We start from the raw sequence: 26,365 nt of genomic DNA, 5'->3' as shown, positions 1-26,365 counted from the left end.
ACCTCCTCTAATCATCTTAACAGCTGCCTTCATTTCATCTTTCCTTATTTCTCCTCCATTTTCTTCATTCATCACAGTCATTTTCTTAGCGCTTCCCACTGCAACTACCTTTCCCTCCCTATCCTCCTTTATATTTAGCAACTCCCTAAAATATTCTGCCCATCTTCCTCTTACTGCCTTCTCTTCCATTATCATCTTTCCATCTGCACCCTTCTTTGCTTCCTCATCCCACCACTCACTACCCTTCCTTTTATTTCCTCCTGTCTTCCTTTTCCACACACAATCTTTGCACACCTTATGACTCCCTCCTTGAACCATCCCCATTCCTCCTCCACTCATAGTTCTTCTCTAGCCTTCACTCCTTCCCAGTCCTCTCTCAGCTTCTTTTACTCCTTCTCCTTTTCTTTCTCATTTAAGCGGTTCACTCTGAGCACCTCCCTACCTTCTGTCCTTTTCCTCTTTCTCCACCTATCCTCCACTCTCAACTTACCTTCCACCAAAAAATTATCTGATATTCCCTCACTCTCTCCCCTTAAAACATGTATATCCTTAACTTTTCCTACTATACTCCTGGTTACCACTATATAGTCCATTAATGCTCTACTACTTTTTCATCAACTACCCTCTCCCATGTGTACTTATGCTTGACTTTCTTCCTAAACACTATATTTGCTATCATCAACTCTCTAGACACTTCTCCACCATCAACTCCACACTTCCTAACCACTCCATCTATTGGTTCATTTCCTACCCTAGCATTAAGGTCTCCCAATACCACTGCATTCATGTTTCTCTCTAATCCTTCTATCCACTCATTCTCACTACCAGGTATATATGCACTTACAAAAACCCACATCTCCCTTCCCTGTTTCACCTTCATCTACATTAACCTTGAAGAAACCTCCTTCCACTTCATTACATGCTTACCTATCTATTCACTTACTAGTATAGCCACCACTTTTCTCCCTCATTCTCTCTTCACTCCTGAGAACCTCCCAACTACACTCCCAAACTCACACTTGCCACTCCCCTTCAACTTAGTTTCACTCAATGGCAACACATCCATCTTTCTTCTCACAAACATACTGCCTATCTCTTCCCTTTTACTCTCATCCATACCACATCCATGCACATTAAAAGACCCAAACCTTAGGGTACTGGTTGTAAAATTCCTGGACTCTCTTATGCCTTTACATTTTTTTTAGGAAAGTCCCCTCTGGGGCTACAGGGAGCAGGATGCCTAGTCCTATCTCCCGTCCCATTTTTTGTTGCCTCATTTGACTCAAGTGGGAAGATTTGGTGGCAGTATCCTTTTTTCCCCACCACAGGGTTAGGCAAAAAAAAGGAAATGAATATTCAGAGAAATGGTACAGGATAGTAACAAGAGGTAGGGGGATAACATAATGGAAGGATAGTCGCAGTATAATAAAAGTATCATTATTTCTCTATGAACAGAGATTTCCTCTATCACAGACAAAATGATGTGTGGCTCTGGTCCATAGGGGTGCCCTATATAGACCTTAAAGTATCAACTGCATGCTACTTAGCCACAATAACATGCAGCCAATACCCCAGACAGGGAATAAAACGAGTACACAATATAAAATGTACAAAGTGAGGTCAACTGAAGAATGAAAAGAGAAATAAGCTACGTTCATAGGCCCTAACACTTGGCATTTAATGAAACAATTCTGTAAATGGCCACTGAGTATCAGTCAATTTTATTCTATGAATTGGACAGCTCAAGAATAAAAGTAACACAGGTGGGATCTGTATATAGTGATTCTATGGGATGGACATCAGAGATATTCATCTTTCCACTGCCCATTTTATAAATCACCTCCAGGCACTCACTTTTTGTGAAAAGCTTATGCTCTCTCCCTCTATCAACTCTTGACATATTAATAAACTACCAAAAAGCAAACTGGCAAGAGTACTCAGAGGGTAAATACCCTCTAGAATGTATGTAAAAAATGCATTCCCAGGGGCTACAGAAAAAAAATCAACACCAACTACACAGAAGAGATAGCCTACTTAAAGAAGTCAAAAAATAATAATTTAAAAAAAGAAACCCAACAGAACAAGAAAAAAGGCATCTTCTAAAGCAATTAAACAAAAATATCATAAATCTAATAAACAATAAACATAAAGAAAACTGGAAAAACTAACCAACAAAACAGACTGAAACACTGACAAAATGAGGAGAGTAGCAAAAACCATTGAAAAAAGAAAATAAAAACTAACTAATTCCCCCACCCATGAAGCAGCTGATGCGACTTAGGGTAAAACAACCATCACTAAAACAGCAATACAACATCATCAGCACGCATTTTTCCACACCAGAATGTAGGCTAATAGTTAAAGAAATACAAAAAATTAAACCTAACAATTAAGCCATCCCCTTTTCATCAGTAAAAATACAAAAGGGACATAAAGAAATTACAAAATTACAAAGCTTAAAGCCCAGCATTAAAACAGTACCAACACAGAATAGGCATGGCCACAGATTCATACTGCCCCAGATGCAACCACTATGCAGAGGAGAGAGAGAAATCCCTCCCAATGAAGGACATAACTGTAACAAAGGAAATCAGCGACCAAATAAAAAACTTTATGTCAGAAAATCACATGATCCAGATGGAATTGCAAGTTGGATACTGAAGGAATGCATAGAGGAATTGATGGACAAAATACACAATATAATTAAATACTCACTCAAAGAAGGAAAGGTACCACAGGACTGGAAAAATGGAAATATTGTACCAACATATAAAGGAGGAAACAAGGAAGATCCAACCAGCTACAGACTGGTCTCCTTAACAAGCATACATACATATACCAAGGCTTTTTCCCCCTTACAAGGGAGGTAGTCAAAAAGAAAAAGGCATAAAATCATTCCCACCCATTCCATCCTTGAATACACTCCACACCCCTCCACCCTCCCTCTCATCTTAGCATCTCCTGGATGACGGGTCATCCCTGCACCTTGTCCACTGCCCTGGGTCAGAAGCAGTGTCGCAAGACACAGCACATCCACAGCAAGGCCGCTTCATTAAATCGGCAAACACCCCTCTCCGTCTCCCCATTAATAAAGGAGAAGACGGGGAGAAATCCCTTCGGACTGCGTCAAAAATTGCTCACACATACTACCTCACACCCCATCCCCCCGTCCATTTCACCTCATGCATCACAACATCATCCATATACAACCATTCTCCATTCACCCCTGTCTTCTGTCCTCTCCCGTCCTTCCTCAACAGACATTCCCCTCTTCCCCAGAGCCCCCTTCACCCCATCCATCCACCTCATCCTAGGACGTCCCCTCATGTTCACTCCCTCCACATCTGCCTTCCATACCTCTTTTACTAGTCTTTCTTCACTCATTCTTTCCATGTGTCCAAACCATCCTAATACTCTTTCATCAACCCTATCTCCCAACCCTGTCCTCCTCCTCACCTCCTCATTTCTCACTCTATCTAGCCTAGTAACCCCCATTATACTTCTCAGACACCTCATCTCAAACACATTCAAACTCCTTCTCTCTTCTTCTCTTATGTTCCATGTTTCTGCTCCATACAGTGCTGTTGGCACAATCACTCCTTCATACAGTCTCCTCTTAGCATCCATTCCCAAATGTCTATTCCTCATTACACTTTTTTATCCACCAAGACATTTACTCGCTTCTCTCAATCTACATTCTACCTCCACCTTCACTCCACCTTTTCCTGCCACATTTGCACCCAAGTATCTAAAACTATCCACTTCCTCCAGTCACTCTCCCTTAATGCTCACTTCCAGACTACAGCCACTTTCACCCCTTGTACATCTCATCACCTTACTTTTACCCATATTAATCTTCAGCTTTCTTCTATCACATACTCTCCCAAACTCTGTCACCAACTTCCTCAATCCCTCCTCTGATCCTGCCACAAGCACAGTGTCGTCCGCAAACAACAGCTGGCTCACCTCCCACTTTTCTCCATTTTCTTTAACCATCTCCAATCCCTGACCCACTACCCTTGCATTTACCTCTCGCACCACCCCATCCATGTATAAGTTGAGCAACCAGGGCGACATAACGCACAGTAACAAAAATATGTGAAAAAGTTATCAAAACTAGATGGAAGAAAAAATTATACTGAATCCAAATCAATTTGGATTTAGACATAAAAGATCATGTACAACAAACCTGATCTGCTTCTATTCGAGAATAATAGAAATAATACAAGAAAGGGATGGGCAGACTGTGCCATTCTAGACCTACAAAAAGCATTTGATAAGGTACCACATAAGAAACTAATAAGAAAAATAGAATCAATAGGTGGCATCAGAGGAAAATCATTGGAATGGATGGAAGACTTCCTGACTGGGAGAAAAATGAGGGTAGTAATTAGAGACAAATACTTGAATTGAGAAGAAATGATAAGTGGTGTCCTTCAAGGTTTGGTATTGGCTCCAATCATGTTTGCCATATATATAAACAACATGGATGAAGGAGTAGAGTGTTATATGAATTTCTTCGCAGATGACTCAAAAATACTAAAGAAAGTAAGAACAGAGGAGGATTGTGAATCATTACAGTTAGACCTGGACAAAATTTGGAAAGGGACTCAAAAGTGGGAAGTGAACTTCAATATCAAGAAGTGTGGTATAATGGAGTTTGGAAAAATTAAAAACAGAATGTCAAGAAATTATAAAATTGGTGAAGAAGTCAAAAAAGTGAACTCGGAAAGAGACCCTGGAGACAAAATCAGCAAAGACATGACACTGGACAAATATACCAATAAAATAGTCGGAGAAACCTTCAACCTATTAAGGTCAATGAAAGTGGCATTTGACTACTTGGATGAGGAAATTATTTTAAAAATATTAGTTACACTAATAAGACCAAGACTGGAATATGCAGCAACACTATGGACACCCACTACTTAAAAGAATAAAGAAATTAGAAAGAATACAAAGAGCAATGACAAAGTTGGCACCAACTCTCTCCCAATTAACATATGAGCAAAGTTTGTCCAAATTGGAATTACCAACTCTGGAACAAAGAAGAAAAAGAGGAGATCTGCTGACTATTTATAGAATCATGAAAGGAATGGAAATCCTTGATAGGAATGATTTATTAAAATGGGACAATGGAAAAACAAGAGGAAATGAAAAGAAACTCAAAAAGGATAACTATAGAAGATACAGTCAACTCTCAATTAACATGAGGGTAACGTTCCTGGAGACGTCGTGTTCATCAAAATTGCGTTAGTTAAACATGTTTTTCCCATAGGAAAGAATGGTAATAGGGGGGTTAGGTTCCCGGACACTGGGAAAGTCTTTGAACTCTGAACTTGAACAAACACATTATTAATACATTTGTTTTTACAGAAACAACAAAAACACACATTCTTTGTATTTATTTGTAGTATAGTGAGTCCTAATTATACGGTACATATGTGTTCATGAAAACCTTACCGCAAATTTAAATTACTGTATACCAAACCCAAGTTTCAACTTATGGCAGACGTACCTTGTCCCTGCTCTTTCCTCTTCAAAATATCTAATTTTACCTCCAAAACATGAGCAGATATTGTATCTGTGAATTTTTCTTAGCGTAAATAGAATCGAGGGTAGTAATTACCAAATACCATAACTGTGAATTTACCGGATAAAGAATTACCATATAAGGAGGACTCACTGTACACAGTTATTTATTCTATGTGTGTGCTCGTCACCGGCCGCTCTCGTCACCAGCCACTCTCCACCTCACTTGCCTCTTCCTCCGACTCCCAGGCATGTGTCACCAGCCACTCTTGTCCCCAGCCACTCTCTGGCTCACTTGCCTCTTCCTCAGACTCCTGCTGTCCTTGCTCACCAAGCTGTCCTTCCGCACCCCACTGTCCTTCCTCAACCCACTCTCCTTCCTCTTCCTTCACTGGCTTCATTCTGAAGAACTGACTTAGTTTTGTCTGCATTGTCACTTTTTTCTTTTTTGTAGCAGTTTACGTCAGCCATGACACCATTTTCTTTTTTGTTTTGGTGTAAACAGAAAACGAGAATTTACAATCTCTAAATTATTAATTTCTCTTTAACAACTTTTCAAGCTTTTATGACTTAAAATCATGGTCCATACATTAAAAAATTAGTTTACCATTAACCCCTTCCATACGGTGCCGCACACGTAGGCGTCATGGGGAGCGAGTGTATTCGCGAGGCTGCCATATCGGCGTCTTGATTATATTTATTGTAGTCACCCCTCCATAATGACATTCTTTCTAATTCTTTTGTAATCGCATTTTCTATGGTTATCAAAATTCACGGGTGAAGAGAGAACGATCGATATAAGCGGTGACTATATTTTATGATGCGAGTATTATTACGACACGTCGTACGGCTGGCATTGGCTGCTGCCACCGAGATCTAAGTCCATGACGCCTACGTGTGCGGCACCGTATGGAAGGGGTTAACTGTGAGTTGGTGACGCCATTTTCTTTTTTGTTTTGGTGTAGAACAGAAAACGAGAGTTTACAATCTCTAACTAAATTATTCATTTCTCTGTAAAAAAATTTCAAGCTTATAATCATGGTCATTATTCATTTCTCTGTAAAAAAAAATTCAAGCTTATAATCATGGTCCATACCATTAAAAACTAGTATACCATTAATTTTGGTTTGCTGACACTGTTTTCTTTTTTGTTTTGGTGTAGAACAGAAAATGCGAGTTTACAATCTCTAAATTATTAATTTCTCTGTAACAATTTTTCAAGCTTTTATGATTTCTTAGGAGCACTTTCCTGTGAGGTGGAAGGACGCTTGGGTGCCATGGTAGTGTCAACTTGTACACAGACACTTCCACTCACAGTGCAGGCTAGCTTCAGACTGAGATCAAAACAGAGTGTAAGAGACTGACCGTGCGGAGGCCCCCTCTCTCAGTGCTTTTACCGCCAAATTCAAATCGTGTTAAATCGAAATTATCATGTTATTTAAACATCTTTCCTTAAAAATTAAATCATGTTAAATTGAAAATGCGTTAATCTCATGTTAATTGAGAGTTGACTGTATCTGAAAAAAATAGTTTCCCACATAGAGTATTGCATACCTGGAATAATTTAGATAAAGAAACAGTGTGTGCAAACACTATTCAAGAATTTAAGGAAAAACTTGATGCTGAAAGATATAAAGATAGGTCATTACAAGCATAGCTCCCTTCCTGTAGAATACAACTAGGTACAGCTAAGTAAAATACTAAAATGCCCCAAATTAATAATCCCCAGACAACACAATATATCTTCCTCGAATGACTTTGGTATCACTGGAACTTGTAATTTTTCTGCAAGAGAGGTTGGGTGTGGTGTATTTAGCTCAAAATGATTCGTAAATAAGCAGCAATGTCCATTTTTATTTTGGTGAAAATATCAAAGGAGTGCATCACTTTGTATTGTTCAAGAGTAGGGTTGTACAACCACTCCTCGTTTAACGCCGACAATTGGGACCAGCGCGCCGTCATTAACCGAATTGGTCGTTAAGCGAAAGTGTATACATATACGTACATGTACTGTATGTACAATGTCCAGCAATACATGTATCTTTATTTTCGTGTATTTTCCCTCTTTTATACAGTACATTAAAGTCTTTATTTACTGTTTATTTACGGTGGTTAGGTTCCTGAAATTACCATATATGACCAAATCCGCGTATGCTGACATTCCATATTGAATACTAGGGTATTTTTTTAGTTTCGACCATGGGCGCAATATAGCAATAGAAAATTAATTATTAATTTTGTAAATTAAAATGTATCAACGTAATATGCAATTTTGAGGGGGGAAATGAAAGTAAAAATTACCATGCTACAAGAAAATATGCTAATGAACGAAGTTGGTAGCATAGGATTGGGACGCCATCTTGTCGTCTGCCAACGTCTCTCATGACGACGACAACGAGGACGAGCCGGATGACATTTAATTTGCAGGTAATGATTTATCAAACACAGGTCAGGTTAGTTTAGTTTAGGTTAGACGAATTCATCATCCTTTTATTTCTTCGACATCGGCATCTAGCATAACAAACATGGTGTACCATTTGTCCGACATGACTTCGTTACTTACGAAATTTGTTTTAGCACCTTTTTTTTAAATTTCCGATCACAAAATTGCATATTACTTTGATACATTATAATTTACAAAATTAATAATTAATTTTCTATTGCTATATTGCGCCCATGGTCGAAACTAAAAATTTACCACTACCGGTATATACAGGTACTCCTCGTTTAACGACGACAATTGGGACCAGCGCGCCGTCATTAACCGAATTGGTCGTTAAGCGAAAGTGTATACATATACGTACATGTACTGTATGTACAATGTCCAGCAATACATGTATCTTTATTTTCGTGTATTTTCCCTCTTTTATACAGTACATTAAAGCTTTATTTACTGTTTATTTATGGTGGTTAGGTTCCTAAAATTACCGTATATGACCAAATCCGCGTATGCTGACATTCCATATTGAATACCGGGGTATTTTTTAGTTTCGACCATGGGCGCAATATAGCAATAGAAAATTAATTATTAATTTTGTAAATTAAAATGTATCAACGTAATATGCAATTTTGTGGGCGGAAATGAAAGTAAAAATTACCTTGCTACAAGAAAATATGCTAATGAACGAAGTCTCTAGCATAGGCTCGGGATGCCATCTTGTCGTCTGCCAACGTCTCTCACGACGACGACAATGAGGACGAGCCGGATGACATCTAATTTGCAGGAAATGATTTATTAAACACAGGTTAGGTTAGTTTAGTTTAGGTTAGATGAATTAATTTATCATCCTTTCATTTCTTCGACATCGGCATCTATCATAACAAACATGGTGTACCATTCGTCCGACATGACTTCGTTACTTACAAAATCTGTTTTAGCATTTTTTTTTCATTTCCGCTCACAAAATTGCATATTACATTGATACATTATAATTTACAAAATTAATAATTAATTTGTTATTGTTATATTGCGCCCATGGTCGAAACTAAAAATTTACCACTACCGGTATACACTGTACCCCAGGTAGTTTTTGCAGCTTGCAGGATGGTAATGTAGACCTAAGCTTCAGAACACTTTACCTCACAGCTAATATCCACCGTACAAGTTCATTTATAACATACAAATTTGCCTCAGCCAACTTAATTATTGTACACGACGTCGTAACTTCGGGAGATTTACGTTAAACGACGTCATAAAGCCCGTCGTTACTCCGAGTTGTCGTTAACCGAGTAGGTCGTTAAACGAGGAGTACCTGTACTGTACCCCAGGTAGTTTTTGCAGCTTGCAGGATGGTAATGTAGACCTAAGCTTCAGAACACTTTACCTCACAGCTAATATCCACCGTACAAGTTCAATTATAACATCATACAAATTTGCCTCAGCCAACTTAATTATCGTACACGACGTCGTAACTTCGGGAGATTTACGTTAAACGTCTGTCATAAAGCCCGTCGTAACTCCGCGTCGTCGCTAACTGAGTAGGTCGTTAAACGAGGAGTACCTGTATTTTGTTGGTCACTGGGGCTCTATTCATTGTAAGTCATTGCTGTTGTAATCTTTCATCATAAGAATAGCTGGTGGATCCATGAAGATGAGTCCAATGAAATCACATTGGGGGAAATGAATTGATTGATCTTTTACTTATCATCAATAACTACTAAAATCATCTTCATACTTACCCTCGCATGACAACATCTACAAGAGCATTGGCAACAAGATTTGGATTTGTTGGTAGGGCCATAAGTTCTGCACAGGTTACATGTAATGCATGAGCTCCTGCATTGGCAAACTCATTGAAGCGCCATTCCATCTGGGGAAATACTGATTTGCCTTGCAAAGCTGAAAGATAGTTAAGGAAAATTCTTCCTTGTGAGAATATGTTAGAACAAAGACTACAATGAAAAAAGGGTGATTTTTATGGTCAATTAATTATATATAATTATCAAACATACTGTGTGCAAACATACAGTCAACCTTCAAGCAATATGGCTTCAAAAAATGAGATATATGAACAACACAGAAAAAAAAAGACCACCTTTGATCAATGCTCTAAAGCAGGGGTGTGCAACCTTTTTTCCCAAAGGGCCACTAGTCACGACTCTGTTGGTATGGAGGGCCACATAACCTTACGATCGAAGACATATCATGTGAGATTATACTGATAAAGATAGATAATTAGTTTGTTCCTGATTATATTTAAATTGGGATCACAAAAATAAGAATTGTCCAAAACAAATGTATTTTCCTTACTATAAATGAGCAAATGAAAGGCTACCGTACCTTATTATTATTATAATGTATAAACATAAATAATTACTTAATATTGGTTAACTGGGATGATTAACACACGTACCATACTACAGTACGTGAATCATACGTGTCAGACTCATAAACAGACAGCCAAGGATCACTCAATCTAATAATTAAAATTTTCAAGTAATATATTATTTTCTGTTCTAATATAATTAAAATATGTACCTTAGTGAGCGAAATAGAAAAAATATGGTGAAATTGGTACACAAGAATATGAATTTATTCAAACTTTCGGTGGGCTCTAGTTAGTAACACTCTCTCTCTCTCTGAGGGCCGCACTACAGCTTATCTATTTTTAGGAGAAAGGGCAGCAATGAAAGCCTTTGAGGGCCGCAGGTTGCACAGGGCTGCTCTAAAGAAACCTTGATCAATAAAATGACTATGATGCTAACTTGGTATCACAAGTAAAAGCACTGTTGAGCAGGGCTGTATCAAACATATTTTCATGAGGTCAAATACAAATACTAATGAAGTTATGCTCTGACTTGTCTTCTCATAGGAATCTACTCTTTAAGACTAAAGAGAGCAGGATGTCTAGTCCCATCCTCTGTCCTATTTTAATCACCTTTTATAACCTGAGTGGGAAAACTCAGTGGCAATATTCTTTCCTCCCTCTACCACATAAAAGGGTCTGGGAGGAGTCTTCCCACCAGAACCCTAAGGTTTGGGTCTTTTAATGTGCATGGGTGTGGTACAGATGAGAGTAAAAGGGGAGAAATTGGCAGTATGTTTGTAAGAAGATGGACGTGTTGGCACTGAGTAAAACTAAGTTAAAAGTGAGGGGTTAATTTAAGTTTGGGAGTGTAGTGGGGTGTTGGGAGTGAGGAGAGGACAAGAGAGGAAAGAGGTGGCCATACTAGTATATGAAGAGATAGGTAAGTGTGTGATGGAGTGGAAGGAGGATTCTTCATGGTTAATGTGGATGAAGGTGAAACTGGGGAGACGTTGGTCTTTGTAAGTACATCTGGGACTGGTAGAAGAGTGTAAAGGAAAGGGAAGCTTTTTGGATAGATTTAAATGAGTACATAGGGAGTTTTGGGAGAAATGTCAATGTAGTGGTATTAGGAGATCTAAATGCTAGAGTAGGAGGTGAACCAATAGACAGAGATGTTGGGAAGTGTGGAGTGCCAGGTAAAAATTGTAGTGGTGAGTTAAGCATAAGTATATATGGGAGAGGGTGGTGGAAGAAAGGATGCAGTAAAGGCTTTAATGGACCATGTGGTGGTATCCAGGAGAAAAGCAGGAAGAGGACAGAAGGTAAGGATGTGCTTAGAGTAAACTGCTTAATTAAGAAGGAAAAGGAGCAGTAATATAAGGAGATGTTGAGAGAAGTGTGGGAGGTGGTGAAGGATAGAGTAGAGATAGGAGTGGAGGAGGAATGGGGGTGTTTCAAGGAGGGAGTAAGAAGGTGTGCATAGTGTGTGGAACAAGGAGGATGGAAGGGAATAGAAGAAATGGTAGTGAGTGGTGGGGTGATGTGAAGAAGGTTGTAGAAGAAAAGAATCAAGCATTCATGGACTGGTTGCAAAGTAGGACGAGAGAAAAATACGAGAAGTGTAAAGGAAAAGGGAGGGAAGCAAAACATAAGATAAAAAAGGCAAAAAGGAGGGCAGATGTAAAATGGGGGAGTATGATTAAAAAAAATTTAAGTAATAAAAAGATGTTTTGGAAGGAAATTAAGAGAGGAAGGTAAGGTGAATCAAGTAGAGAAGAAAAGGTAAAAGGCACTGAAGCATAGATCTTCAGGGAAGATGGGCAGAGTATTTTAGAGAGCTGCTAATTGTGGAGGATGATAGGGAGGGAGTGATAGTAGCAGTGGGAAGCGCTAAGATTATGACAGTGATGGATGAGGAAAATGGTGGAGAAATTAAAAAAAGATGAGGTGTAAGCAGTTATTAAAATGATGAGAGCCGGTAAGGCACCTGGGCTAGGTGGGTGTCATGTATTTTTTCTCTAGTGAAAACTGACTTAAAGTGTTTGCACATAACTTCAGCCATTTCAGTATCTTCTGTGTATTCTGTGTTCCCTTGGCATAGTTTAACTATTCCCTGTTTGTTTTTCAGTTTTCCATTTACATATCTATAGAATAGATTTGGTTGATCCTTACATTTTTCTATTATGCCTTTCTCATAGTTACATTTTTCTTCCCAGCATATTTTTACATATTTGCTCCTGTATTTACCTAGTTGTATTTTACAGGATGAGCTATGCTTGTAGTGACCCGTTTTCATAACTCTCCGCATCCAGTTTATTCTTAAAATCGTGTATAGTTTTGACACTCACTGTTTCTCTGTTTAGTTTGTTCCACACATCAATCACTCTATGTGGGAAGCTATTCTTTTTCAGGTCTCTTCTGTAACTGTCCTTCTTTAGCTTTTTTTCGTGTCCTCTTGTTTCTCTTCTGTCCCATTTTAATAAGTCGTCTCTATCAAAAATTTCCATCCCTTTCATAATTCTGTAAATGGTCAACAAATCACCTCTTTCTCTTCCCTGTTCCAGTGTTGATAGATGTAATTTCTCCAATCTTTGTTCATATGTCAAGTTTGATAGTGTAGGTGCCATTTTTGCCACTGCTCTTTGGATTCTTTCTAATTTTCTTAAGTTCTTTTTTGTGCTAGGTGCCCATAGTGTTGCAGCATATTCCAGTTTAGGTCTTGTTAGTGTAACCACTATTTTCTTTACCATTTCTTCATCCATGTAGTCGAAGGCCACTTTCATTGATCTTCATATGTTAAAAGTCTCTCCAAATAATTTATTGACATGTTTATCAGGTGTCAAGTCACTTGAGATGATCACTCCCAGGTCCCTTTCTGAATCAACTTTTTTGACTTCCTTGTTTCCAATTTTATATTCACCTGATATTCTATTTTTGCTTTTTCCAAATTCCATTATGCTACATTTCTTAATGTTGAAGCTAATTTCACATCTCTGACTCCATTCCCATATTTTGTCTAGGTCTTCTTGTAGTGATCTGCAATCTTCTTCTGTGCTTACTCTCGAGTAATTTGGCAGCGTCAGCAAAGAAGTTCATGTAACAATTCACTCCCTCATCCATATCATTTATATATATGGTAAACATTAAAGGAGCCAGTACAGAGTCTTGTGGGATGCCACTCTTCACATCTTCCCAGTTCAAATTTTTGTCTCTAAGTACCACTTTCATTTTTCTCCCATTTAAGAAATCGTTCATCCATTCCAGTAGCTTACCTTGTATTCCTATTATTTCAATTTTTCTTATTAATTTTTTATGTGGTAATTTATCAAATGAGAAGTATGATAAGGGTAACTAAGATGGATAGAGTGGGAAACAAGGAAATGAGGAGAATAGGGGTGGAAAGGGGGTTCCAAGATAGGGTTGATGAAAGTGTATTGGGATTGTTAGGACACATGGAAAGAATGACTGAAGAAGGATTAGTAAAAGAGGTGTGGAAGGCAGAGGTGGAAGGAGTGAGGGGGTGACCAAGGATAAGATGGATTGTTGAGGTAAAAGGGGCATTGGGAAAGAGGGGAATTTCTGTTGAGGAAGGATGAGAGAAGACAGAAGATAGGGGTAAATGGAGAATGCGTGTGTATGAATGATACTGTGATGCATGAAAGGAAGTGGGTGGGGGGTGAGGAAGTATGTGTGAAAAAAAATTGACACAGCCTGAAGGGATTCCTCCCTGTCTTCTCTTTTTCTGGATAAAGGGATGGATAGGGGGGTTGCCAATTAAATGAAACAAAGATCCTTGTTCAATAATTTCTTCATAGTTGCCACTCCAATGCCCATCTCTCTTGCCAAGGTCCACATTGCCTTGCCTGGATCTTGCCACACCTTTTTTGTAGGTTCGATGAATTTCGTTGTGCAGTCAGTCAGAACACCTGCTATGATCCTTCTTCCTAGCCAAAGCTTCCACAGCCTCGTCACAATTCTCCAGCTCACATCTCACAGCCTTTACAGTATTCAAGGAGCACTGAGCTGCAGCTAAGATTTATGATTTTTTTAATCCAGTGTGAATCATCATGATACAGGTCACTCTTTTCCAATATTCCTGTGCTTTCCAGTTGTCCATGCTCTCTAGCTCTTACACCCACTAATAGTACACAGAATCAGCTATCCATTGCACTTTACTACTATTAAATCCTTCAAATGGTTCTGCAATTACAGAAGACAAAATAAATTATCAAATTTATCCTGAACACCCTGTATGTATCTGGGATCACATGTGGCAGGAAAGGGAGGAGTAGAGGTAGAGTTAAACTGTAGATTGAGAGAACCATGTAAATTCCATGGGGATTTAATAAATGTCATGAGATAATCTGGGAATGGATGCAAAGAACAGATTATATGAAGAGGTGATTGTGCTGATTGCACTCTATGGGGTGGAGTATTGGAATTTAAGAAAAGCAGAGAACAAGGGAGGTAGCCAAAAAACAAAAGCATAAAATCATCTCCCACCCATTCCATCTCCATATACTCCACTCCCATTCACCCCCTCCCTCCCTCCCTCTTATCTTGGCTCCTCCTGGATGACAGAAGAAAGGAAGAGTTTAAATGTGTTTGAAATGAAATGTCTGAGAAGTATGTTAGGAGTTACAAGATTGGATAGAGTGAGAAATGAGGTAAGGAGGAGAGCAGTGATGGAAAAAAGATAGGAGATAGGATTGATGAAAGACTATTGGGATGTTTTGGACACATGGAAAGAATGAGTGAAGAAAGATTAGTAAATGGGGTGTAGAAAGTAGAGGTGGAGGGAGTGAAATTGAGGGGGCAACTGAAGATGACATGGATGGGGTGAAAGGGGCTTTAAGCAAGAGGGGAATATCTATTGAGCAAGGAAGGGAGAAGGCAGGAGATATGGGTGAGTAGAGACTGGCTGGGAATAGATGATACTGTGATGCAAAGATGGGAGGGGGTGGTGGATGGGGAGAGAGGAGTAAGCAGTGGTTATGTGTGAATATTTGGATGCAGCCCCAAGGGATTTCTCCCTCTTTGCTTTTTCCACATCAAGAGATGGAGAGGGGGGTTGCCAATCAAATGAACTGGCCCTACTGTAGATATACTGTGTCTTGCTGCATTGCTTATGAACCAGGGCAGTGGGCAGGATACAGGGGTGACCCATCATCCATGAAGAGCTAAGATGAGAGGGAGGAAAGGGTGGTGGGAGTGGAATGGGTGAGAAAGAAATGGGTGGGAATGGGTGCATACCTTTTGACTTGGGTACCTCCCTTTTTAAAGGGAAAAAATCCCTGGTATACAGATATATAAAAAGGTTAAAAAAAAAATCAGCAAAGGGACAAGCACTGACAAAGCCATTCAAAGTGAGAATTTCCTGTATTACTTAGGTTATGATTAAAGTTATGCTATGATGGTGGGTGGATGGGTGGTAGATAGGGCTTTAATGGATTATATAGTGGTAACCAGGAGAAGAGTTGGAAGAGTTTTGAATGTACATGTTCAAAGGGGAGAGAGTAGGGAATATCAGATCATTTTTGATGGAAGTTAAGTTGAAAGTGGAGGAGAAATGGAGAAAGAGGAAAAGGACAGAAGGTAAAGAGGTGCTTAGAGTAAACTGCTTAAATGAGAAAAAAAGGAGGAGTACAAGAAGAAGCTGAGAGGTGGGTGGGAGTGAAAGATAGAGTAGAGCTAGGAGTGGAGGAGGAATGGCAATGTTTCAAGGAGGGAGTCACAAGGTGTGCAAAGATGGTGTGTGGAACAAGGAGGATGGGAAGAAATAGAGGGAAGGGTAATGAGAGGTGAGATGATGAAGCAAAGAAGGTTGTAGATGATAAGAAACAAGTATTCTCAGGTTGGTTACAAAATAAGACAGGAGAAATTGGTGAGGAACAGTGTGGATTTAGGACATGTAGAGGTTGCATAGATCAGATTTTGTGGTAAGACAGATATGTGAGAAAGCTATAGGAAAGGGTAAGGATGTTTTTTGGGCTTTCATGGATCTGAAAAAGGTGTATGATGCTTATGACAGGGTAGACAGGAAGGCACTGTGGGAGGTTTTGCAGATATATGGGATAGGAGTAAAGCTTATAGGAACTGTCAAGAGTTTTTATGAAAGTAGTAGAGCATGTGTCAAGATTAGAAATGGAGAGAGTGGTTTGAGGTAAAGGTGGGACTTTGTCAGGTATGTGTTGTCACCCTGGCTGTTCAACTTATACATGGATGGGGTGGTGCGAGAGGTGAATGCAAGGGTAGTGGGTCAGGGGTTGGAGATGATTAAAGAAAATGGAGAAAAGTGGGAGGTGAGCCAGTTGTTGTTTGCTGATGACTGTGGTTGTAGCAGGATCAGAGGAGGGATTGAGAAAGTTAGTGACAGTTTGAGGTGTGTGAAAGAAGAAGGCTGAAGATAAATGTGGGCAAAAGTAAGGTGATGAGATGTACAAGGGGATATAGTGACAGTGAGCATAAAGGGTGAAAGACTGGAGGAAGTGGATAGTTTTAGATAATTGGGTGTGAATGTGGCAGGACAGGGTGGAGTGGGGGTGGAGGTAGAATGTAGATTGAAAGAAGTGAGTAAATGCCTTGGTGGATTAAAAAGTGTAATGAGAAATAGACAACTGGGAATGGATGCTAAGAGGAGGTTATATGAAGGAGTGATTGTGCCAACAGCACTGTATGGGACAGAAACATGGAACATAAGAGAGGAAGAGAGAAAGAGTATGAATGTGTTTGAGATGAAATGTCTGAGAAGTATGATAGGGGTTACTAGGCTAGATAAAGTGAGAAATGAGGAGGTGAGGAGGAGAACAGGGGTGGAAAGGGAGTTGTTGTTGTTGTTGTTGTTGTTGTTGTTGTTGTCGTTCCCTAGACTGTCTGTCCGAGCAGTCCCGTCTCCCCAAGGAAGGCCACAGCCGAAACTGGGTTTTCCCACAAATCCTTTATAGAGTGTATGTTGTGTTGTTTGCGTGCATGATTGTGTATAATGCAGTCTTCCATTATGTGTTGTATGGTATGGGGTGAAGTGTTACATCCTGGGCAGCTGTTCACAACACGGTCGTCCAGCCTCTTCTGGTAGCTTAGAAGTGCTGGGTGGTGACCGCATCGCAGTCTGGCCAAGTGGACTCTGTCCTTACGTGGGAGAGAGGATTCAGAAGGGTGGATATCAGGGGGTCTGGCATGCAGCAGTGTGTTGTCTTTCAGTGTGTTAATGGAGCGGTGAGTGATATGATTATGAATATGTTTCCGGAGGCTGGTATTTGGTGGTTGTGGAGGAAGAGAAGAGAGTATCTGTGTGTAATAAAGGTCTTTGGGTGTAGTTTTAATGTTTCTTGGTGTGTGTGGGTGTTCTGCTATGTAGTGTAGCGGGTGTGATGTGTTTGTGGTGGCTGCAGCAAGTGTTTGTGTGCCTCTCATGTCGAGGTGGTCCTTGACTTTGAGGACTTTTGTTTCATGGTGTAAATGGTCTGTAGGTGATGTATTTGTGCAGCCTGTAATTGTTTTTAGGGCTTTGTTTTGTATGATTTGAAGGGTGTTGTGGTGTGTCTCACTGAGATTAGGAGCCCATGCAGGACTCGCATAATTCATCACTGAGCGTATGCATTGTTTGTATATTGTTATATTAGTTTCTTTGTTTTGTCCAAATGTTGTTCCAGTGATTGACTTAAGTGCGTTAAGTCTAGGTGTGCATTTGTTTTTTATGTTTGTGAGGTGTTGTTTGAAAGACATGGATGTATCGTATGTTACACCAAGAATTTTCGGTGTGTTTGTGTGTGGTATTAGAGTGTTGTTGATGTAGAGATGAGGTATGTATTTGTGTTCTTTTGTCCAGTTGGTGAGAAGTGTTGCTGTAGATTTGGTTGGAGCTATTTTGAGTCTGTTTGTGATGAACCATGTGTTGAGTGTGGCAAGGTAAGGCTGGATTATTTCTGCAGCTTTGTCTGTGTTACGATGTGTGCATGTGATTGTTATGTCGTCTGCGTAGGAAGAGATTTGTATTTCTGAGGTGTCTGGCGTGGGTAAGTCATGCATGTATAGATTAAATAATGTGGGGGATAGAACTGAGCCCTGTGGTACTCCGTTCTTAATGTTTCTGATGTGCGATGATTGGCCATTATATGACACATGAGCATTCCTGCCTGCCAGATAATTGGCCAGCCATCTTTTGGTGTTATTGTGCATGTCTGTGTTATATATTTTATTTGTTAGGTTGTGGCGGGGGATAGCATCAAAAGCTTTACTAATGTCCAATGTTATAAGAAGTGTTCTGTGGTGGGGCCTATCTGAATTGATGCCATCTAAAATTCTTTGTGTGAGGTTTGTCAGAAGAGTGTTTGTGGAGTGTAGTGGCCTAAAACCGTGTTGTGAGTCAGCAAGGGGAATATATGGTGTGACAAGTTTAAGTATTAGGCGTTCAATGACTTTAGAGGGGGTGCAGAGAAGTGTGATTGGGCGGTGCGATGATGGGATTGTTGGGTCTTTGTTCGGAGATAGGGTTGATGAAAGTATTGGGATGGTTTGGACACATGGAAAGAATGAGTGAAGAAAGATTAGTAAAAGAAATGTGGAAGGCAGCGGTGGAAGGAGTGAATATGAGGGGGTGTCCTAGGATGAGATGGATGGACGGGGTGAAAGGGGCATTACAAAAGAGAGGAATGTCTGTGGAGGAAGGATGGGAGAGGACAGAAGATAGGGGTGAATGGAGAAGGGTTGTGTATGGATGATGCTGTGATGCATGAGGGGGAGTGGGTGGGAGATGGGGGGTGAGGAAGTATGTATGAGAAAAAATTTGACACAGCCCGAAGGGATTTCTCCCCGTCTTCATTTCTGAATGAGGGGATGGAGAGGGGGGGGGGTCACTGAATTTATGAAGCGGCCTTGCTGTGGATGTGCTGTGTCTTGCGACACTGCTTCTGACCCAGGGCAGTGGACAGGATGCAGGGATGACCCATCATCCAGGAGGTGCCAAGATAAGAGGGAGGGAGGAGGGTGGTGGGGAGTGGAATATATAGGAAATGGAATGGCTGGGAGTGGTTTCTATGCCTTTTTCTTTTTGGCTACCCCACGTGTAAGGGGAAAAAAGCCTTTGGTATATGTATGTATATGCATGATGCAAAAATACAAATATTTTCATTCCCAAATCAAAACATACAATTGTAAACACAAACACCTGTAACTACATACTGGAAATGTAGCATCATAGATCACATTTAGATTCACAAGTAGAAAGAGATGCATTACAGAATATTTGATGGTGCCTCTGCTGACCATCAGTGAAGAGTAAAACAAAATTACAAAAAAAAAAAACACAAAAAAAAAATGATGTTTTTTTCACTTGTACAAATTACTTGTGAATAATAACACAAAATAATTAGAAGAATGCAAATACAGTGACAGACCATGGGAAAACAAAATGGATGGCCAGCAAGCTTTACACATTAGGAGAATATACATTGTATTATGAGTTGATACCCATATTATTTGTGTTTGGTCACAGTACTTTTTGTCCATGATGAACTTCCACAGTGATAACCATGGAGATCAGAATAAAGCATTTTTCTCATCACAATCACAGTCATACACAGTTTTTTTTTATCCACAGACTTTGTCAATCTATGAAACTAAAAGCTTCTGTCCCCTTACAGTCATCCCACACTCCATCAGCATCTATTTGCTCCCCTTAGTGCCTTATGAATAAAGGGCCTTCCCTGACCCCCACCCTCTGCCTGGGTCAGAAACAATGTCACATGACACAGCACATGCACATCAGAGACCAACAGCCAAAGCTGGTTTATTCCTGCTGCTTCATTTTTATGATGACTCTCTCCTTATTCACTCATAAGGAATTAAAGAAGATGAGGAAAAGTTCCTTCAGATCATGTCAGTTCATCATCCATTCACTCCTACCTTCCCCCTATCATTTCCTTGCTCAACACATTCCCCTTTTAACCAAAACCCTTTTAACCCCATCCATCCACCCCACCCTCCTTTTCTTCAAGTTCTATCAATTTCTGCCTTCCACACTCTTTTTGCTAGTCTTTCTCACTCATTCTTTCCATGTGCTCAAACCATGAGTATTCTTTCATTAGCACTCTTTGCCAGCTCCCTTTCCATCCATTCTCCACCTCATTTCCTCGTTTCTTATTCTATTACTCCTTGTAACCCCCATTATACTTCTCAAACACTTCATCTCAAATAATATAATTTTCTCCTTTCTGCCTCCTTTATATTCCAAGTCTCTCCCCCATACAGTGTTGTACACACAATCACATTTTCATAGTCTTCTCTCTGCCTCCATTCCTAGATACCTATTTCTCATTAAAATTTTCATTCTCCCAAGACATTAATTTACTTCCCTCTCTACAGTTTACCTCCACACCCACTCCTCCATTCCTTGGTACATGTCTCTTTACCTATAAAAATATAGAAGGGGCCATAACAACTGAAATCTCCCATTTAGAGTTGTGTCCCAACAGCTATGAAAGCCTTACCTGATATCTCCAACTACTGGTTGCACAATATAATCCTAATTATTTTTAAAACATCTTACTTAATACCTATACTGAAACCAAATAAACCTCCTAAAAACCCTGCACCAGAAAACAATTTCTTATCTATCCACTATATCCGAGCTGATGGAAAGATTAATATATCTACACAAAAAGGCTTCTTCTCCCTTATAAGGGAGAAAAAGCCAAGGTATGCACCCAACCTTCACCCATTCCAAACTCATTTGTTTCCCCTTTATCTTAGTTCCTTATGAATAATTGGCCATTCCTGGCCCCCTGCCCACTGCCTAGGTCAGAAGAAATACAAGACACAGCACCTCTACAGCAGGGCCCGACAGCCAAAGCTAGTCCATCCCCACTGCTTCATTTATTTGGCAACCCTTTCTCCTCATCTCCTCATGAATAACAAAAAAAGACATGGAGAAATCCTTTTAGGTTGAGTCACTTTGTCATTCATTCACAACCATTCTCCACACACACCTATCTCCTATGATTTCCTTTCCCTGTCAAGAGACATTCTCCTTTTACCCAAGGACCTCTTAAAAAATTACCTACCTCCTCTAACCAATATGAATTCAAAGAGGGCTCCACCAACCTACTGGTCACAAACATCTACCAAGAAATACTGGGGGGATTCAACAAGAAATTCAAACTAACAATTACAGGAGCAAATGCCATAAACAAGGCATAAGCCAAGACAAAGTCCCCAGATACATATTCTCAAAAAAAGGACAGAGAGACAGATACTTATACTAATGACTTGAAATGGTCAATACTACACATTAATGCAGTAAGTCTTCCCTGAGTGACATGTAGGTTGGTACTTGGGAGCTACAAGGCTACTACAAGACACTTGGTCCAAGGTCTGATTGACCTATAATTTCTTTCTGCAGACCCAAACCTGTGCTTGCTACTAACCTTAATACATTCATCTTTTTGTTGATTTTCATGGTAAGGTCCTTGATGTGTGGGCTGAAGGACATATGGGTATGATAAGTGAGGCCCAGGATTTTTAGGTTTTTGTCCAGTAGGAGGAGTTCAATCAATTAACTGTTGCCTCAAGTTACACTAAGTGGAAAACATTCAGCCCCACAGTGGTTGGCAATGGTCCTCAGAACCCCCTACAGATCTTTTTGGTAAGAAACTTTGGACTGTTGCCTGTGTTGTATCAATGTGGAACTGTTTCTATATTACTGGCTCTGAGTGGTTGAGAGGGGTGAGAAGCTGCCTGCTGTCAGCCATACATATATGAAAAAAATGAATAAATAAAAAAAATAATAATAATACAGTTGAACTTGATCAAGAAAGAGCTTGGTCCCAGTCTGGAGACCAAGTGCCAGCCCCTCAAGGCTGTACTTCCTAGTGGAGGTGAGGGAGTTGACAGGTTTTATTGCTGTGTTTTTGATTTATGGTTGTTTCACATGAGCAATGTCTGATAATTTTTTTAAGCAAGGCTTCTTTTCATTTTTTTTATCTTAGCCACTATTCTAATTTGTCTATGTATATTTAGGTGTTTTCAGCAGCTTTTTATTTTTTTATTTTTTTTTTTGCTGTGCTAAAATATTATCACTGACTCTTCGGCATATTTGAGCACTTAGGTATTATGCTTCAGGTTTGGTGTGGGATCGCTTGTAAAGAGGTTGAATAGTGCAAATGACTTCACAATTATAACCCAGTATAGAATGAATTCATTACCCATAGTCTATCTTGCAGAGGAAGCATGGCTTCCAGGTATAGAAACTATAAAATAATAGCCTAGTACACCCAAGCTTATATGAATAAACTAAAGAAATGCTACAGAAATAACAGAAAGGAAGCCTCACTCTATAAACCAACAGTAACATTGCTTATTCCAGACAACCATAAATAAAAAATACCCTACAGTAAAACTAAATGATTAAACCCTTCTATTGGATAATCTATTCCTATCTATATATCAAGAGGCTTCTTCCCCCACTCCTATCTATCACCCATTTCCTTTTAATCTTAGCTCCTTGTAGATAAAGGGTCATTCCTGTCTCCAGCCCACAGCCTGGGTTATGACACAGCACATCCATAGCATGGCTAGCTGCTTCATTTACACAGTAACTCTCCTTCTTCATTCCTTCATGCAAAAACTGAGAGGACAAGGAAAAATCCCTGCAGGGCACATCAATTTATATTCTATTCACAATAATTCTACACTCACACCTATCTCTTGCTTTCTGCCTTCCCTGCTCAGCAGACATTCCCCCTTAATTAAAGCCTCCTTTACTCCTTCCATCCAGTTCCTTCTAAGTCTTCCCCTCAAGTTCACTCCATCCAACCTTTGCTTTCCATACTCCTTTTAGTAGCTTTTCCTCATCCATTCTTTCCATGTGTCTAAACCATCCCAGTATTCTTTCATCTACCCTATCTACCAGCTCTCTTTTAACCCCAAACGCTCCTACTCACATTCTCATTTCTTTTATGAAAGTGGCAGTTGGCAACAAGTCTATCAAAATAAACACCATATGAGGATGGAGCCTTCTCATTTCTTACTCTATCCATCCTTGTAACACTCACTAAACTTCTCAAATGCATTCAAAATTCTCCTCTCTACCCCATAGTTTTGTAGACACAACCACCCCTTCACACAGTCTCCTCTTTGCATCCATCCAAAGATATATATTTCTCAAGATACTTTTCATCCCATAAAGACATTTACTTGCTTCCCTTACTCTACAGTTTACCTCTAACCCCACTACTCCATTCACTGTAACATGCAACCTCAAATATTTAAATCTATCAACTTTTAACCTCCTTTAAGACTTATCTCCAGCTTGCTGCCCTCATCTCTTGTACATCTCATTACCATGCTTTTATCCACATACTTTCAACTTCCTCCTAATGTATACCTTCCCAAACTCCATCATAAACTAACTTAGACCCAGCTACAAGTGCTGCATTATCAACAAACAACTGGTTTACCTCCTACTTTCCTCTATTACCTCTAAACATTTCCAATCCTCTACCCATCACCCTCACATCAACTTCCAGTTCCATCCCATCCACATCCAAATTGAACAACCGTAGCAATATAACACAACCTTGGCACAGCCCCACCTTCACCTCAAACCACTCACTCTCACTATTCCCAACACTAAAACAAGCTCTACTACTCATGTAAAAGCTTTTGACTGTCCTTAACAGCTTTCCTCCCATCCCATATATCTGCAATACCTCCCATTATGGATTCCTGTCTACCTGTCATAAGCTTTCCTAAATCCATAAGGTACCAAAAACAAACATCCTTACCTTTCACCAAAAAATTCTTGCAAATTTGCCATAACACAAATATTTTATCCACACACTATCTACCTTTCCTAAATGCACACTGTTCTTCACCAATTACTCCCTCTCTTCCACTCCTAGTCCACATCCTCCACTGGAAAAGAACCCTAAGATTCTGGGCATCATATTTCATACTAATATAACCTTCAGCCCACATGTCAATGATCTGACAATAAAAATTAACAAGAAAATTATCTATATGTCAAGAGAATAACAAGAAAATAAACCTACTAAAATCCATCACATGCTCAGACTTTGGACAACTAAGGGAAACTCTAATAACTATCCTCAAGCAATTCCTAAAATCACCCTCAACTACACTCCCACATTATGGGCCCCACATATCAGCAAGACAAATAATAAACAACTTAAAAACAATACAGGACAAAGCAGAGTAATAGCAGAATGCATAAAAGCCACCATAACTGTACACCGGCACAGTAAAATTATAATCTTTCCCATAGAACATCACATAAAAATGAGAGGTACACAGTTCTATACCTGAACCCTAAACATTACCCATCTTATTACATAACACAAGCACAAAAAAGGTAGCAGCAGTAGTTTATTGTTCAAACATGTATAATAACCTCCCACCTGTACTACACAACACAACCACACAAAATCACATTCATACTCAAATTACTATGCAAGTTCTCCAAGACAGGACACCAAACTCGATACTCCACCAACACCCCAAGACATCAGTCCCACAGAAAAAAAAATCCCCCTCAAGAGAAGTAAAAACAACATTGGCACACTTGTGTTCAGCACACCATCCAGCATTAACACAGTACCAACATAGAAGTGGTCGGACAGAGATTCAAATTACCCTAGATGCAACCACCATACAGATGACAAGCACCTTATTGTACAATGCCCCACAATAACAGTCCCTAAATAACAACACATTATTTCTTTCCTGTGGGACTTATGGGCCTGCCTAGTGGCCATGGCTGGCTACTTAGGAGCCATGAGCTTCCTGCAAGAGAGACCTAGGACAAAACACCGACTAAGTATTGCTACTTGAAGGACTCACTTCCAAAATATTTACATCCCATATAGTTGGTTGTTTTGGGATACTCTAGACTTTCTTCCAGAGAAATATGTTAGTTTTTTCTTGTCATTACTGTGGATATCTGTCTCATTTAAACTACAACTTTTATTGTTTCTAACTTTTTTTATAATAGATCCCTCAAAAGCAAACCAGAGATAAGGTGAGCCTTATTACAGTCTGAATCCCAGTATTCACTAGTTCTGGGAGATCCTGGAACTAACAAACTGCTCATGGAGTTATATTGTGCTGAAATTACACACAAATTTGAATGTGTATTAACCCCTTCCATACGGTGCCGCACACGTAGGCGTCATGGACTTAGATCTCGGTGGCAGCAGCCAATGCCAGCCGTACGACGTGTCGTAATAATACTCGCATCATAAAATATAGTCACCGCTTATATCGATCGTTCTCTCTTCACCCGTGAATTTTGATAACCATAGAAAATGCGATTACAAAAGAATTAGAAAGAATGTCATTATGGAGGGGCGACTACAATAAATATAATCAAGACGCCGATATGGCAGCCTCGCGAATACACTCGCTCCCCATGACGCCTACGTGTGCGGCACCGTATGGAAGGGGTTAAAAAAGAAATTATCAATCATTAAAATGTTGACCTGATCTCTCTCACAAAAAAACCACTGCCCCCACAGCCATCAGACTGGCAAAATAGATTATACATACATATATATATATATATATATATATATATATATATATATATATATATATATATATACACACACACACACACACACACTTTCAACGAACGGACGGCTTGAAGAACGTTCTGAAGAAAAGTGACGATTGTGGATCCCAACGCAAAGAGAAGTACCTTTTTGTATTTACAGGGTGGGGGGAAATTGCTCGTGGGGCAGTAGGTAAGTAGGAAAAGAGGAGAAGGGGAGGGATTGCTGGGGAAATGGAAGGAAATGAGGAAGTGGAGGACTTGGCCCAAGCAGACAAGCGTAAGGTCAACATGAAACGACCACCGGACCAGCTCAGTGATGACGAAATGGCTAATAAAAATGTAAAGATTAGAAGTATAGAGAGGAGCAATACAGTAGAAAGTGACGAGAATATGTTCCAGGGATTTAAAGAGGGTGGGGGGGACACAACCCCGCCCCTCCCCCGACTGATAAGACTAGAGGAGAGAGTTGATAAGGTGATCGAGGACTTGGAACGTAAGTTAGGTAATGTTGACAGTA

General features: G+C 39.7%; 1 protein-coding gene across 1 annotated transcript in view; it reads right to left on the bottom strand.

Moving 5' to 3' along the window:
* MED23 (mediator complex subunit 23) overlaps positions 1-26,365 on the bottom strand; it is a 365,264-nt gene that overhangs the window by 30,189 nt on the left and 308,710 nt on the right. Inside the window, exon 23 of the mRNA XM_076210243.1 lies at positions 9,712-9,871. Within this exon, the coding sequence (XP_076066358.1) occupies positions 9,712-9,871 (160 nt within the window). The remainder of the gene's footprint in view (positions 1-9,711; positions 9,872-26,365) is intronic.

This window comes from Oratosquilla oratoria, chromosome 27 (genome assembly GCF_046742065.1).
Source record: "Oratosquilla oratoria isolate Oo_2021 chromosome 27, ASM4674206v1, whole genome shotgun sequence".
Taxonomy (NCBI): domain Eukaryota; kingdom Metazoa; phylum Arthropoda; class Malacostraca; order Stomatopoda; family Squillidae; genus Oratosquilla; species Oratosquilla oratoria.
The sequence above is the reverse complement of the archived record's forward strand: the minus strand, read 5'-3'. Positions and strand labels throughout refer to the sequence as shown.